At 41.4% G+C, this 14,345-nt stretch overlaps 2 protein-coding genes across 3 annotated transcripts; both read left to right on the top strand.

Annotated features, from left to right (window-relative positions):
- The first annotated feature begins 1,692 nt into the window (after positions 1-1,692).
- Positions 1,693-10,828, top strand: LOC140372676 (SERPINE1 mRNA-binding protein 1-like). 2 transcript variants are annotated; one of them, XM_072459772.1, is made up of 9 exons: positions 1,693-2,093; positions 2,517-2,703; positions 4,459-4,599; positions 4,680-4,757; positions 4,849-4,923; positions 8,328-8,505; positions 8,589-8,651; positions 8,817-9,005; positions 9,307-10,828. In XM_072459772.1, exons 1-9 carry the CDS (start codon positions 1,838-1,840, stop codon positions 9,364-9,366), a joined length of 1,227 nt encoding a protein of 408 aa, XP_072315873.1. In that variant the 5' UTR covers positions 1,693-1,837; the 3' UTR covers positions 9,367-10,828. The 2 variants fall into 2 exon arrangements, with proteins under 2 accessions (XP_072315873.1, XP_072315875.1); XM_072459774.1 differs by having other exon boundaries at positions 1,694-2,093; positions 4,686-4,757.
- A 1,379-nt stretch (positions 10,829-12,207) lies between these two features.
- On the top strand, positions 12,208-14,345 carry LOC140372688 (nucleotide sugar transporter SLC35D2-like). Its single transcript, XM_072459789.1, has 13 exons — positions 12,208-12,379; positions 12,506-12,539; positions 12,653-12,739; positions 12,821-12,888; positions 12,962-13,033; positions 13,102-13,170; positions 13,252-13,354; positions 13,413-13,505; positions 13,567-13,634; positions 13,709-13,787; positions 13,863-13,945; positions 14,024-14,076; positions 14,138-14,345. Exons 1-13 carry the CDS (start codon positions 12,210-12,212, stop codon positions 14,146-14,148), a joined length of 990 nt encoding a protein of 329 aa, XP_072315890.1. The 5' UTR covers positions 12,208-12,209; the 3' UTR covers positions 14,149-14,345.

Below are 14,345 nucleotides of genomic sequence, written 5' to 3'. Positions count from 1 at the left end.
GCCAAGAGCAAATTTTAAATTAAATTATTTTTAATTTTTAATGAGCAAAGGTCCGCAAAAAGGTCCTTCAACTCAGGCATAGTGGTGTCACTAAAACCCATAAATAAGAGTGCCTTGAGGATATTTGTGTGGAGATTTATAATAAAAATAAATTAAAACATTGTTTCATTTCATTCCTTGTCAAAAAAGTTTTTATTTTTTTAATCATTTGCATAATTATTATATCAAGGTTAATTTATTGCATAAGTTAATAACGGAAAATAGTAATAATGTTAGTGATTACACTTTCACATGATTTAATGATTGTGTGAGCCAGTGGCGCTCACGTCCCATCTGATGAAGACACTGTAGCGGCTGGTCCTGGACCACCTCCGCTCCACCGTGAGCTCAGCCATGGATCTGTTGCAGTTTGTATACAGGCCTGGCATCAGAGTGGAGGACGCCGTCATCTCCCTGCTGCACCGCTCTCTCTCTCTCACTTGGAGAAGCCTGGCAGCTCTGTGAGGATTCAATACGGCTGGTGTGGACTATGATCCTGGACTACCTCACAAACCGACCCGAGTTTGTAAGAGCCTGGGAATGTGTGTCTGACACTCGGACCTGCAGTGTGGGGGCGCCCCAGGGCACTGTCCTCACACCTTTTCTCTTCACCCTCTACACTGCAGACCTCAGACACGACACAGACAGCTGTGTCCTGCAGAAGTTCTCTGATGACTCTGCCATCATCGGACTCATCACGGACAACGATGCGGAGTTCAGAGAACTATGTGGACTGGTCTCACCACCTCCTCATCAACGCAGGGAAGACCAAGGAGATGGTGGTGGGTTAGCCACTCTGCTGCCCCCTCACCAGTGAACATCCAGGGACGGGACATTGAGAGAGTGGACTCATACAAGTACCTGGGTGTTCATCTGAACCACAAACTGGACTGGACTCATAACACAGACGCACTGTACAGGAAGAGCCAGAGTCGGCTCTACCTCCTGAGGAGACTCAGGTCTTTTGGAGTGACAGGGCCACTCCTGAAGACCTTCTACGACTCTGTGGTGGCATCAGCTCCTGTATGGTGTGGCCTGCTGGAGCAGCAGCATCAGAGAGGGAGAGGAAGAGGCTGGATAAAGTCATTAAGAAGTCCAGCTCCGTCCTGGGCTGTGCTCTGGACTCGGTGCAGGAGGTGGGGGACAGAAGGGTCCTGGCTAGATTCACATCTATGCTGGACCATGAGTGTCACCCCCTGCAGGACACTCTGTCCACTCTGGAGAGCAGCTTCAGTGACAGACTGATCCACCCTCGCTGTGAAGGAGGAGCAGGTCTTTCCTTCCTGCTGCTGTCACACTCTACAATAAACACGGTTAGCCCTGAACATGTGTGCAATACGGTGACATAATGTCAATCATCCCTGGTACAATATTATACGAGTTCTTTCTAAATTATCTATTGTTATTATTATGCTTCTGTACCTAATCTGTGTTGCTACACTGGAATTTCCCCATTGTGGGACAAATAAAATGATCTTATCTTAGCTGTATTTGTATCTGACAGTCTTTTGCATTAGGTGTAAACAAAAACAGGTGCATCTGTAGGTGCAGTTCCCTCGACACGTGGTCCGGGATTACAGCAGTGACTTTGACAGCTTCACAAACCACATGATTACATAATGTCAATAAAAACATTGCGCAGCTCGTGCAAAGATTGGTGGGCCGCGCGGTGTCCCGGATGGTGCTCGCACCGGAAGAGAAGGGGCAGCTCTCCCGGCCATCTTGTGGCCGTATCCCGCTAGTTGTTTGCATCAAGCCTCGTAGAATCGGAGGAGAATCCCGTTGAAGGGGCGCCATCATGCCCGGACACCTGCAAGAAGGCTTCGGCTGCGTCGTGACCAACCGGTTCGACCAGCTATTGGACGATGAGACAGACCCGTATGAGATCCTGAAGGCGGCGGAAAACAAGAAGAAGGAGGCGGCCGCTGCTGGTTCAACCAAAACCGCGGCTCAAGCCGCTAAGCAGCCGAAGAAGGAGTCTCAGAAGGACAGGAAAACCCCGCTGCTAGACAAGAAGGACGAGTCCCAGCCACCTGTCCCACTGAAGAAAGAAGGTACGGGCACGTTTAAGTGCACTTTGTTGTTTTTCTGTCATGTGCAGGTTCCACTAGCGCAGTTAGCTCCTGCAGGAGATGCGCTAAACTAAACAGTGAGGATTCCGAGGTCAATACTGACATGTCCTGGCGTGCAGAGAAACAGTGTTTTCCTCCCGTCCCAGCATCTCTGTGCAGGTGCAGCCTCTGCACAGTAACGGTACAAGTGTTTCTCCAGCCCCCCTCACTGTGTTTACACTTTACAGTGTGCTGACAGGCTGTTTGTTCTGCAAAACATTCATGCTTTCCCAGAGGTCAAATTTAACAAATTGTTTGTCTTTTTTGTCTTCCTCGCTCCCTTCCATACAAAAAGATCCACACTTCTATGTTGTTTTTTTTAGCTTTTGACTGAAATGGTCAATGTGTGTGCTCTGTGATTGGCAGGTATCAGACGGGTCGGCCGCAGACAGGACCAGCAGGGCCAGCCTGGTCCTCAGCACCAGAGTGGACAAGGTGAGGGGCGGCCTGCAGACAAGAGGCCTGACCGGAGACCTCCTCGAGAGCGACGCTTTGAGAAACCTTCTGAGGATAAGCCCGAAGGAGGTGGCATTGGCGAGTTCTCCGCGGACAAGTAAGTGAAATTTGACATGCTGCCTGAGGCTGTCAAACGCACCATTGCAGTCACTGGTGAATGAAGTGTTGTGTTGGGCTGTGTAGGCCTGTCACCATTTAAACATTTTTGACAGACAATAAATTGCGTGTGAAAATATCCTGATAAACTATATTACTGACTACGGTGACTTCTTCTACTTATGCCCTAATTCTAGGTAGTGTTCTCTACTTGCTACTTTATTACCTACTAAAGAATTACTGTGACAACTAGGGCTGGGTATTGCCTAGTACCTCACCAAACAATACGTATCCGTTACAGGGTCCACGATACAATACATATCCCCATACATCAAACTTGATAAGATCCTTATTCACGTTATTCCTTAAAACCGGTGTTAAAAGTTTACTAAAATTATGTTTTGATTAAGTAGAACATGTCCCATGATGAAGTCACATCTTCAGCTCCTCAGACTCAGCCTGATGCAGCAGTCTGTAGGTTCAAAAGTGTAACTCTGCTATTTCTAATGACATTATGTTGTTTTTAGCGTATCACGATATGCATCTCTGTATCGATACACGTATTGCCAAGAAGTCCATCACGATATATCACGATATCAGTATATTGAGCACAGCCCTAGTGACAACTCTACACAATATCGTCCTCAAGTCAATGTCCTGAAATTCACAGGGTCTCTTATATTATTTATATTAAAATTAAGCGTTTTCACAATGTAGTCTATCATTTAATTTTGTGTTTGATAATATAACGATTGTTTCAAAATTAATTCAACTATTATATTGCTTTTTTGAAAGTTGATTTGAGGTAGAATATAAAGCCGTTCTGTGGAGGAAAGTTCTGCTTTTGCACTGAACGTCACATACTGGACTGACTCCTCTGGACAAAACCTGTAACTGAATGCAGCCATGTGATTGGCTGATGTTTGTTACGTGCAGAAACCCTTTCTACCTTCACGCAGCGGAGGAAAAGAAGCGGTGGCACTCGATCAGTGGCCTCAAAACATACGTTAAGTCACAAGTGTGCTCTAAATATGAGGCATTGCTGTCCTCTCTGAGAGCAGGGTGAAAAGTAAGAGGTGCAAGTCACTGCAGTGATGCTCTTTTCATTGTTTTAAATGAGCGGAAAACTGCACAGTTTCTTTCTTTAGTCAGATAAAAACAGACGTCACGACTGATCTACCACACTGTTAACGTTTTCTACAGCTGTGCTGCAATTGTTAAGTCCAAAGTTTAGTGTCAGAGGCTCGGGTCCGGATGGGACGGGTCCTGCCTCGCTGTTGTCCACATAGTGAACCTGCGGCTGCTGTAGCTCAGTCGCTGTCTTTGCTCTGTTAAAGCCATTAATTGTGCAGTCAAACATAAACGCACACGCATTCACGAGCTTCAAAATATCATTGTGCCTTTCGAATTATATGTCGATATAGTAACTGTGACAGGTCTTGGGCTGTGGCATGCACAGTTCTGTTGTTGTCTGGGTCTGGAAATGATAAACTTTGCACAATACAATTGAAACAATACAACACCAGACATATTCTTTTAGCTTATGTAATTGCAGTGTCCAGACATGGAGTAAAGAATTGCTCATTGTGCCCTTTTTTTTATTGCTTGTCAAGGTCCATAAGCCTCTACATCTAAGAATTAAAGGCTTAGGTGTATTTAGCCGGATTAATACAACCACTGACCTAGCACGCACCTATGTGTTTCACAGACATATCTGCTAATGGTGTTAATTAAATGCCTTTGTTGTGTTTTTTAGGCCTCCTGCAGACAGGCCCCCGAGAGGGCGTGGTGGCGGCAGAGGTGGGCGTGGTGGTCGAGGACGGGGAATGGGTCGTGGAGAAGGATTTGATTCCCGTGGGAAGCGAGATTTTGACCGACACAGCGGCAATGACAAATCGTACGTCTTGCTTAAATGAGTATTCTTGTATATTAAATCTTTTATTTTGTATTTATTCGATTTGATCATTTTCTGTTTCGCTCAAGCAATCAGAAGAGTGATGAAAAGCGTGGTGGCAATGGTTCAAACACCTGGAGCGCTGTAAAGGATGAGATCAGGTGAGAAACATCTTGTACATTGCTGGAACCTTAGAGGGAATATTATTGTTTTCTATGAATGACTTGTGACAAGGGCCCTTGCTCTTTTCAGTGAGGCTGAGCCGGCTCCCGCTCCTGAGACCACCCCTGAGGGAGAGGAAAGTGCCCCCGCTAGCTCTGAAAACAAGTGAGTATTTTGATTGTTAAGAGTTAATAACCAGGAGTCTCCTTCACAAAGCATGCATATGTACAAATCAGAGTCCAAACATTGCATTTTAGATATTCCACTTTCAAGTTGTGATCTATAAAAGAATGAATTTGTTTGAAAAAAAAAGTCATGTTTAATCTGTGACAGAGGTTTGTTTTTTTAATATTTACAAGGAAAAATAATTTATACATAACTGCTTGCAGAGAATGATTTTTTTTTTTTCATTAGATGGTTTCAAACCCCTGCACACAGCACTAGCTTCTTTTGACTGTGCTAGTTCAAAAGGAAAGCATTAACACTTGTTGCTGTAACACATGCACAGGTCTAAGGTCTAACTATAGCCTTCCTCGCTAAGCTCTGACAGGGTTTTTGCTGTTGAAGGGGGACATATTATGCAAAATCAACTTTCATGAGCTTTAAACCATGTTCTGACGGTGATCATTAGCTTACTTAATTTATCCTTGAGTTATACACATGTGTTTGACATTTAGTAGCCATGTTTCTGCTACTTGCTACATATTAAATTGACACTATGATGTGGGGCATCTGTAGCCTCTGACTGGCCAAAAAAATTTAAAATTCGCCACAGTAAAAAAAGGTTACACTCTAATGTTTATTTGGACCACCTTTTACGATGTCCATGGATTTAGTTCCAGCCCGTGTTGCATTACATCTTCTCCAAGATCTTCTATTGGTGATGTGAGAGTGACCACCGCACAAAGCCTTCTCCAGCTCATCCCATAGACTCTCACTGGGGTTCAGATCTGTAGATTAGATTAGTTTCTGCTTCTCCTTGGATGTTTTTTCTGCTTGATGCCAATGCTTTGAGCCTTCTCAAACACACAGAAACGCAGACGCGAGAAGCCCCTCACTGCTTCAGTTGGGTTTATATACCTTGTATCCAGCTGAAATCTGTTTGCGTAGTTGAATCCAGGTGGTGACTTTTTTCCCCTTATCAGGCAGTGAATAAAAGCAATGGCACAGTTTGCCTCCTTTTACAGCTGCTGCAACGTATCCAGAGCCTGTGTCTGGATCAAACCCATTAATTATTAGCTCATGTTTAGTAGGATCCGACTGATTTATTGGTTTGCCGATAAAATTGAAATTGTCTTGCGAGACATTGGCCAGAATCACTCAAAATCAACCACAAATATTTTCAACTCTGCCAGCTTGCCATACCTTATTTTTAAATCCATAATCTCAAATTTTATTTTATAATTCCATACATTTTAATTGCAGCGCTAAATACAGCCTTGGCCTAATTGGCTAATCTTAAGCAAATGCTAATGGAAACATCCTGGGTCAAAGTTCAGGAGTTGCAGTGCACAGCAGTAGAATCACACTGACATGTTTGCAGACAGGTGTTTAGGTATTATTTATTTAATTTATATGCAAGGTGTCAAATATGTAATTATTCAATATTTTGCCAGATAGTTCAATTGACAGTACTTTTTATTTTCAATATTTTTTTTTAATCTGGGTAAAAACAAATAAGTAGCATTAACATGCATTTTAATTGACCAAACAATAAAATATTCATGCATGGCTTATGAATTGACCACATGAATGTGGATGAATGGCCACATTCATGTGGTCAATTCATAAGCCACTGCATGAGCCACTGCTTAATTACCCAATTAAAGACCCTAAAAATTTACATTGTCTCCAAAAAACCCATCTGTAGGGCCCTAATGTTTAGGAAAAGTCACTTTACATTGCCCTCTTTAAAGTTTATATGATATTGTAGAGATGTTTAAATGGTGAGGTGTTTTTGTACACTACTCCAGGTGAGAGTTTTATAAGTCTGATTTATAAAAAAGGTTCAATTCAATTTGTTTTTGTAACGGCCGAAATGACGACAGCAGTTGTCTCGAAGGGCGACTGAAGGGGAACCACTTTGAGGCACTGATATTGTCCAGTGTGACTATCTACTCAGATAAAGCGTCTCGTAGAGGTTTAGGGCCCAGCAGAATGACCTTGGTTTTTTTCAGTGTTTAAGAAGCAGATAATTAAGTGTCATCCAGGTTTTTATATCCTTCACACACATGTGATCGCTCTGATCAGGTTTCATTGATAAATACAGCTGTGTGTAATCTGGATAACAGTGGAAGTTAATGTCATGCATTCTAATAATGTTGCCTAACGGCAGCATATAAAGAGTAAACCGAATCGGACCGAGTACTGATCCCCTGTGGCATACCGTAAGTTTAAACCAGCTGAGGGCTGTTCCTCCGACGCCTACATCACATTCTAACCTCTGCAGTAGAATGTTGTGGTCGATGGTGTCAAACGCTGCGCTGAGGTCCAACAGAACCAGGATTGAGACCAGTCCAATCGTCAGCAGCTAATAACAAATCATTTGTGACATTAACTTGTGCAGTTTCAGTGCTGTGGTGGGCTCTGAACCCTGACTGGAAAACTGATTAAACTACAACTTTTTCAAGGATTTTAGAGACAAACTGAAGATTTGAAATAGGTCTGTAGTTTACCAATAGGTCAGGATCGAGGTTAGGCTTTTTCAAAAGCGGTTTAATGACTACATGTTTGAAGGACTGTGGAACATAGGCACTTTCAAGTGAAGTATTTATTATATTAATTAGGGGGAGACTTTCTTTGAGTCAAAATATGTTGATGATTTAGAGGACATATTGGCTGAAGTTATCTCTGCACTATCAACAGCAGTGACCCTTTGTTACTGATGGATTTATATGGGACACTAGTTTTATAGCTTCGGCTTGTTCAGGGCTAATAGTGGGAGTAAATTTATCTAATTGATCTCTGATTGTTCTCGGCAGAATCACCTGTCACTGAATATTCTATTTCTTTCAACTTTAGTGATAGATTTTTCAGATAATGTCCTTTGCATTGTATATTTATTCTGTGGGACTGGATAGTCTTTAAGAATAAACTGAAAGCTAATTATTAATTCTCACAATTAGGTCACTAATCTCTATTCCATATTTAAGAACAAGATCCAGAGTATGCTTGTGACTGAGTTGGTTTATTTACATTCTGAGTAAAACCAGTGCTATTTAACAAGGCGTTGAAGGCAATACTGAGACGGTTATTGCTCACGTTCACGTGGCTATTGAAATCTCCAACTATCACTATTTCATCCCAGTCTAATGCTAAGTTTTTAAAGTCAGAACTCTGTTAAAAATTCTGAATAGAGACCAGGAGGGCGGTAAATAACTGAATGAATAGGTGAAGTTTGGGTTCTGTCCATGCAAATTCATTTAGTCAGAAATCCATGTACAGTTTCAGAACTGCTGTTATTTTTGTCACTAATATTGGAGATTATAGTCAGGATTAGACACTATGCCTAGAGCTAAGAGGATTGGTTTGTTTGAAGTTCACGTATGTCCTATTTTAACTTGTTTCAGAGAAAATGAGGTGGAAGAAGTAAAGAATGAAGGACCCAAAGAGATGACACTGGACGAGTGGAAGGCCATGCAGGACAAGGAGCGCACTAAAGTAGAGTTCAACATCCGCAAACCCAACGAAGGAGCTGATAGCCAGTGGAAGAAAGGATATGTGCTGCACAAGTCCAAGAGTGAAGATGTAAGTCAGCTGTGCAGTTATTGTTGGGTCCATGATTTTTGCAAATATTCACCAAGTCACACTCGTTATTGACTGTTTTTCAGAGGCCGGTTGGAGCTTTGATTGACCCTCCAGAGGCTGAAGTTGAGGCCCCCCCTATTTACAAGGTATAAGCTATTTGTTTATGCATGTATTACTTTGTAAAAATAGGAAATGACCATTGGAGAAAACATTTTGCTTGAGCCCTCCCAAGCAGGCAAACTCATTGTAGTCTTGTTGGTTCTACATTGCATTAATTTTAATTTTTTTTTTTTTTTTTAATGGTTGTGCAGGGAACACCTGATGAATCAAGTGATCATCATTTCCGCAAACCAGCTAACGACATCACATCACAGCTTGAAATTAACTTTGGAGACCTGGGCCGTCCTGGACGCGGGCGTGGGGGAGCACGCGGAGGCAGGGGCAGCCGTGGTGGGGTAGGCGGCGCCAGACCAGCACGAGGGGGAGGACGCTCTGAAAAGGTAACAATAAAAGCTGTTCTCACAGCTTGGCAGTTAGAATGAATAGGGTGGAAAGCTCTGCGTTAGAAAACTAATTGTGGTTCGTTAAATCCCTAAGAAAAGGACCAGGCGCTAGAGATTATAGTCAATGTAGCGTTTACTCATCAACCTGGTGGATGCTCCAAGCTCCAAGTTTGTTTCATTTTGTAAATTTGTAACAAAATGTAACATGATTTACCTGTTATTATGACACTTGACTTAACTGGCTTTGTTTGCCTTTTAAGATGACACGATTTATTTAAAGTGTATTTTCCTTTGTCAGGCCGGCGGAGTGTCAGTCCCTAACGTAGATGACCCTGAAGCCTTCCCAGCTCTGGCCTAGGCCTGTCCACACCACCTGCCCACCCATCAGCCCCTCCGGGCCCCCCTCTCTCTACGAGGCTTGCATGCTTACCACATCCTCATGTATATCAGAAAACAATGGAGAAAAAAAAAAACTGTATAGTCATTCCACATCCCGTCACCACCAGAGGACTCCGACTTTACATGTTCAAAGAGAACAAAGACGAGCAGATGGAAAATGGACCTCTCGTTACACTGAAGTTTTGTATCTAGGAACATGAAAGCAGGGATGTTTCTTTTTTTGTTTTTTTCCACCCACAAATTATGCATTCTGATGTTTTGTTCTGCTTGTTTTTCTTCAAATTGGTTGAAGTGCAGCTTTTACCTTCAGATTTTGTGCTCTTCATGACTTTAGCCTAGTATTATATTTATACTGGAGATTTCCTCCAGTAATAACACTGACGGGGTAGCACTACACTACATAGAGGACTTTGAATAGTTACTGAAATATAGCTAAACTTGCTTTTAAAAGTATAATTACGCTTATACTAAACCTGGCTGCCCATTTTGTGGGGTTACAATTTTAAATGGGTATTCAGGTTAAGTGGTATTTTCTGCTTGTCGTGCAGTGAGAAGTACATGCCTCTTTCCTTTTTTGATAGCTTGCCTTTTTTGGTGGACCAGTGGTAAGTTTTTGTATCCCTGATGTGCTACCTGTGTTTTCAGGGTGTTCCAGGGTCCAATGTATATTTTAGGCTGGTCCTTTTTAGGTCAAACAGACTGTAAAACTTTGGACCACTGAGCAATTTATTGTATGTTATGTTTCAAATGCTGTGTGAGAATGTGTGTGTGTGTGTGTGTGTGTGTGTGTGTGTGTGTGTGTGTGTGTGTGTGTGTGTGTGTGTGTGTGTGTGTGTGTGACACTGTATGTGTAAAATGGACAGCTCGTTGCTGATAGTTTTAACTAATGTTTATGTTTGGCACATTTTACACCTGAGCAGTTTAACTTTAACTGTTTCCTTTTAGATGTGATTGATTATTGTAAACTGATACATATCTTGGAGTATCTGTAAAACTTCAGATCTCATAGAACGTCCTGATCGTTGGTCACTAATCATGTTCAGCGTTTAATGGTTTTGGTCCAAACTGCAGCACAAAAGCATTATTTATCTGAATTGTCATTGCTGTCATTGTGGAACAATCCACAGCTACAGAATGTAATGTTACCTAGTGGTGCTTTGGCCACCTGTCTCAGCACTTCTAGTGAGCATCTTATTTCAATGAAGTGATTATATATTTCACACAGGATGGAGAGTGTGGGAGGAATATATGTAAAAAGTGAATTAATTTAAATCTTTGTTGTGCTTTGTAAAGACTTACTGGCAGTGCCCTGATACAGATGACTGGAGCAGTTTTATGTAGGACTGCCTGGCCACATGATGGTAATAATTTCTCTGCAAACATCCCTCTTCTAATAAATTGCTTTAGAGGTGTTACATCCACTCTGCCAATCATGATTTAATTCAAATCGTGTCGTTACTAGAGTTCATCTGCAGTCTGTGTGTTGAAGATGTAAATTATTAAAAAAATAAAACCATTGCTTAATTAATGTAAGGCCCAAAGTCATTGGGATAGACTCCAGCAAATGAATTAATGAAACTATTGACATACATTTATGTTACCTGGTTTATGGGAGAATGTGCTGTCGACTGGCTTGAATCCTTTCAGAAAGACACTTTGAAATCAGTTTATTGATTCAATCATCCTAAAGTTCTGCCCTTGTCTTACTACTACATGAAGAGCATTATTAAACTGGTCCAGATCTAATAGATCCATGATCCCGATCTAATATAGAGCCGTGGTCCAGATCTAATATAGATCCGTGGTCCAGATCTAATATAGCTCCATGGTCCAGATCCGTGGTCCAGATCTCATATAGATCCGTGGTCCATATCTAATATAGATCCATGGTCCAGATCTCATATAGATCCATGGTCCAGATCTAATATAGATCCATGGTCCAGATCTCATATAGATCCATGGTCCAGATCTCATATAGATCCATGGTCCAGATCTAATATAGCTCCATGGTCCAGATCTCATATAGATCCATGGTCCAGATCTCATATAGATCCATGGTCCAGATCTAATATAGCTCCATGGTCCAGATCTCATATAGATCCATGGTCCAGATCTAATATAGCTCCATGGTCCAGATCTCATATAGATCCATGGTCCAGATCTCATATAGATCCATGGTCCAGATCTAATATAGCTCCATGGTCCAGATCTCATATAGATCCATGGTCCAGATCTAATATAGCTCCATGGTCCAGATCTAATATAGCTCCATGGTCCAGATCTCATATAGATCCATGGTCCAGATCTCATATAGATCCATGGTCCAGATCTCATATAGATCCATGGTCCAGATCTAATATAGCTCCATGGTCCAGATCTAATATAGCTCCATGGTCCAGATCTCATATAGATCCATGGTCCAGATCTAATATAGCTCCATGGTCCAGATCTCATATAGATCCATGGTCCAGATCTCATATAGATCCATGGTCCAGATCTAATATAGCTCCATGGTCCAGATCTCATATAGATCCATGGTCCAGATCTCATATAGATCCATGGTCCAGATCTCATATAGATCCATGGTCCAGATCTCATATAGATCCATGGTCCAGATCTCATATAGATCCATGGTCCAGATCTAATATAGCTCCATGGTCCAGATCTCATATAGATCCATGGTCCAGATCTCATATAGATCCATGGTCCAGATCTCATATAGATCCATGGTCCAGATCTCATATAGATCCATGGTCCAGATGTGTGAACAAGTGCGCATGCGCGGATCCTGGTCTGAGAAACATGGCAGAGCGTCGGAGAGTCCGAGGCGAGCGTCAAGAGGAACAAGTAAAGCCTGAAAAGAACTCATTAAACGACACAGGACTCTTCTCTAAACTGATATCTGCGGCCTTTTACGGAGTCAGCTCGTTTCTGATTGTAGTCGTGAACAAAAGCGTCCTCACAAACTACAGGTAGGCTAAACCAACTTTAAGATCAAAGTGCATTTGGATTATGTGGCGAGACATTTAAGGAGCAACACAGGTGATAGTTTTCTGCTGAACTAAATAGAACATCAGCTAATGGATATTTGTCTACAGTTTTCCATCATCAACATGTGTTGGAATCGGCCAGGTAAATAACTAAACATTACTCACTGAATCTACCAAATCCTAACGTCATGCAGCAACTGAATCCTTTAGGTGCGACTACATCGACTGTACACGTTTGTTTTGTTCCTATTGCAGATGCTCGCTACAATATTCGTTTTGAGGCTTGGAAAGCTGCTCGGTGTGATCTCATTTCCAGATCTAAGTTTAACTATACCACGGAAGGTGAGTTAATAAGTGTGTAATTTAGTCTTAATACATCAGTGGTATAAAGACTATTTGTTTTTCTTTTGCTTATTGTTACAGATGTTTCCTTTGCCTTTGCTTTATGTTGGAAACCAGATATCAGGACTCTATGGAACACAGAAACTCAAGTAAGATTTTGTAATAATTTGAGACTTGCAAAACATGAACTTCATTCAAGCTGTTCATGTCTTGTCTCCTCAGTTTACCCATGTTCACTGTCCTGAGGAGGTTCAGCATTTTACTGACAATGGTATTTGAAGGTGTCCTGCTCAAGTAAGCCAGGCCTTGTGCTTTGTTGTACTCACAGTCACAGTCTCAAATCATTGTTGTCTTCTTGGCAGAAAATCTTTTTCTACTTCCATCAAAATGACAGTGTTCACTATGATCCTTGGGGCCTTTGTTGCTGCCAGGTAAGCTGCGGGTGGCACAAAGCCTAAAGTATAAAGCATGTATGCCTACACTATTTGTTGTTTTTCTTTGTTTTATTTCAGCTCTGATTTAGCCTATGATATAGAAGGATACATTTTTGTAATGCTGAACAATGTCATGACAGCAGCTAGTGGAGCTTATACAAAACAGAAACTTGAGTCAAAGGTGAGTGGTTTAAAAAAACATATTACATCAAATATATGATTATGGATGTCTTTTACAGGAGCTTGGTAAATATGGACTTCTCTACTACAACGCTTTGATCATGATTTTTCCAACTGTGGCATACTCCTACTACACAGGGGATTTGAAAAAGGTTAGTTTTTAATATCCATAGTATATTGTTCAGATTGTTCATTGTTTTGCATGACGCACAGGGCCTGGACTTTAGTGGATGGACAGACGCGATGTTTGTCTTGCAGTTTGTGGTTTCTTGTGTCATGGGGTAAAATCACTTTTCATCCCACATTCATTTTAACAGATATTTTTGACTTGAATTTTTCTGCTTTTCACATGCAGCTTTATTTTGATGTACTCCATCATGCTGTGCACACAGTGCAATTCAGCACTCACCACTAGCATAATAGGCTGCATCAAGGTACGCCCTTTTACTCTGTGTAATACAGTTCTGTTTTAATGTTGTTGTGACAATTTTCCTGATCAATTTCCGTAGAATATCTTAGTGACATACCTTGGGATGGTATTTGGAGGAGATTACATTTTTACCTGGACTAACTTTCTTGGTCTCAATATCAGGTAAACCTGCTGTTTCCATTTCAATCTTATAAATCAGTTTGTCTTCTAATTTTCTGCCAAACTTTGAATGTCACACAGTATTGCTGGCAGCCTGGTGTATTCATACCTCACTTTTACACAAGTGAAAATAAGTAAGTACAACAGGAATTAGAATTTGGTTTATTTGATCTACTGAAACTATTGTTTTTACAGAAAATACATGACCAGAGTGACAGCCTATTTATGGGAGGATGAATCAGCAGCAGCCTGTCATTATTTTATACAGAACCATTGTTCTGTGTTATAGCCATGCTCGTCAGTCTGCATGTCAAATAGCCTTTATATTTGTTCAGATAAAAAGTATAACTGTACTGCACTTCTTAAACAGCCAACATAATACAACTTGTGATCATTCTTTGAA

This window comes from Eucyclogobius newberryi, unplaced genomic scaffold (assembly GCF_026437365.1).
Source record: "Eucyclogobius newberryi isolate DKJ021-1_F unplaced genomic scaffold, fEucNew1.0.hap1 SCAF_275, whole genome shotgun sequence".
In the NCBI taxonomy this organism is placed as follows: domain Eukaryota; kingdom Metazoa; phylum Chordata; class Actinopteri; order Gobiiformes; family Gobiidae; genus Eucyclogobius; species Eucyclogobius newberryi.
This window is presented reverse-complemented; position numbering and strand designations above follow the sequence as displayed.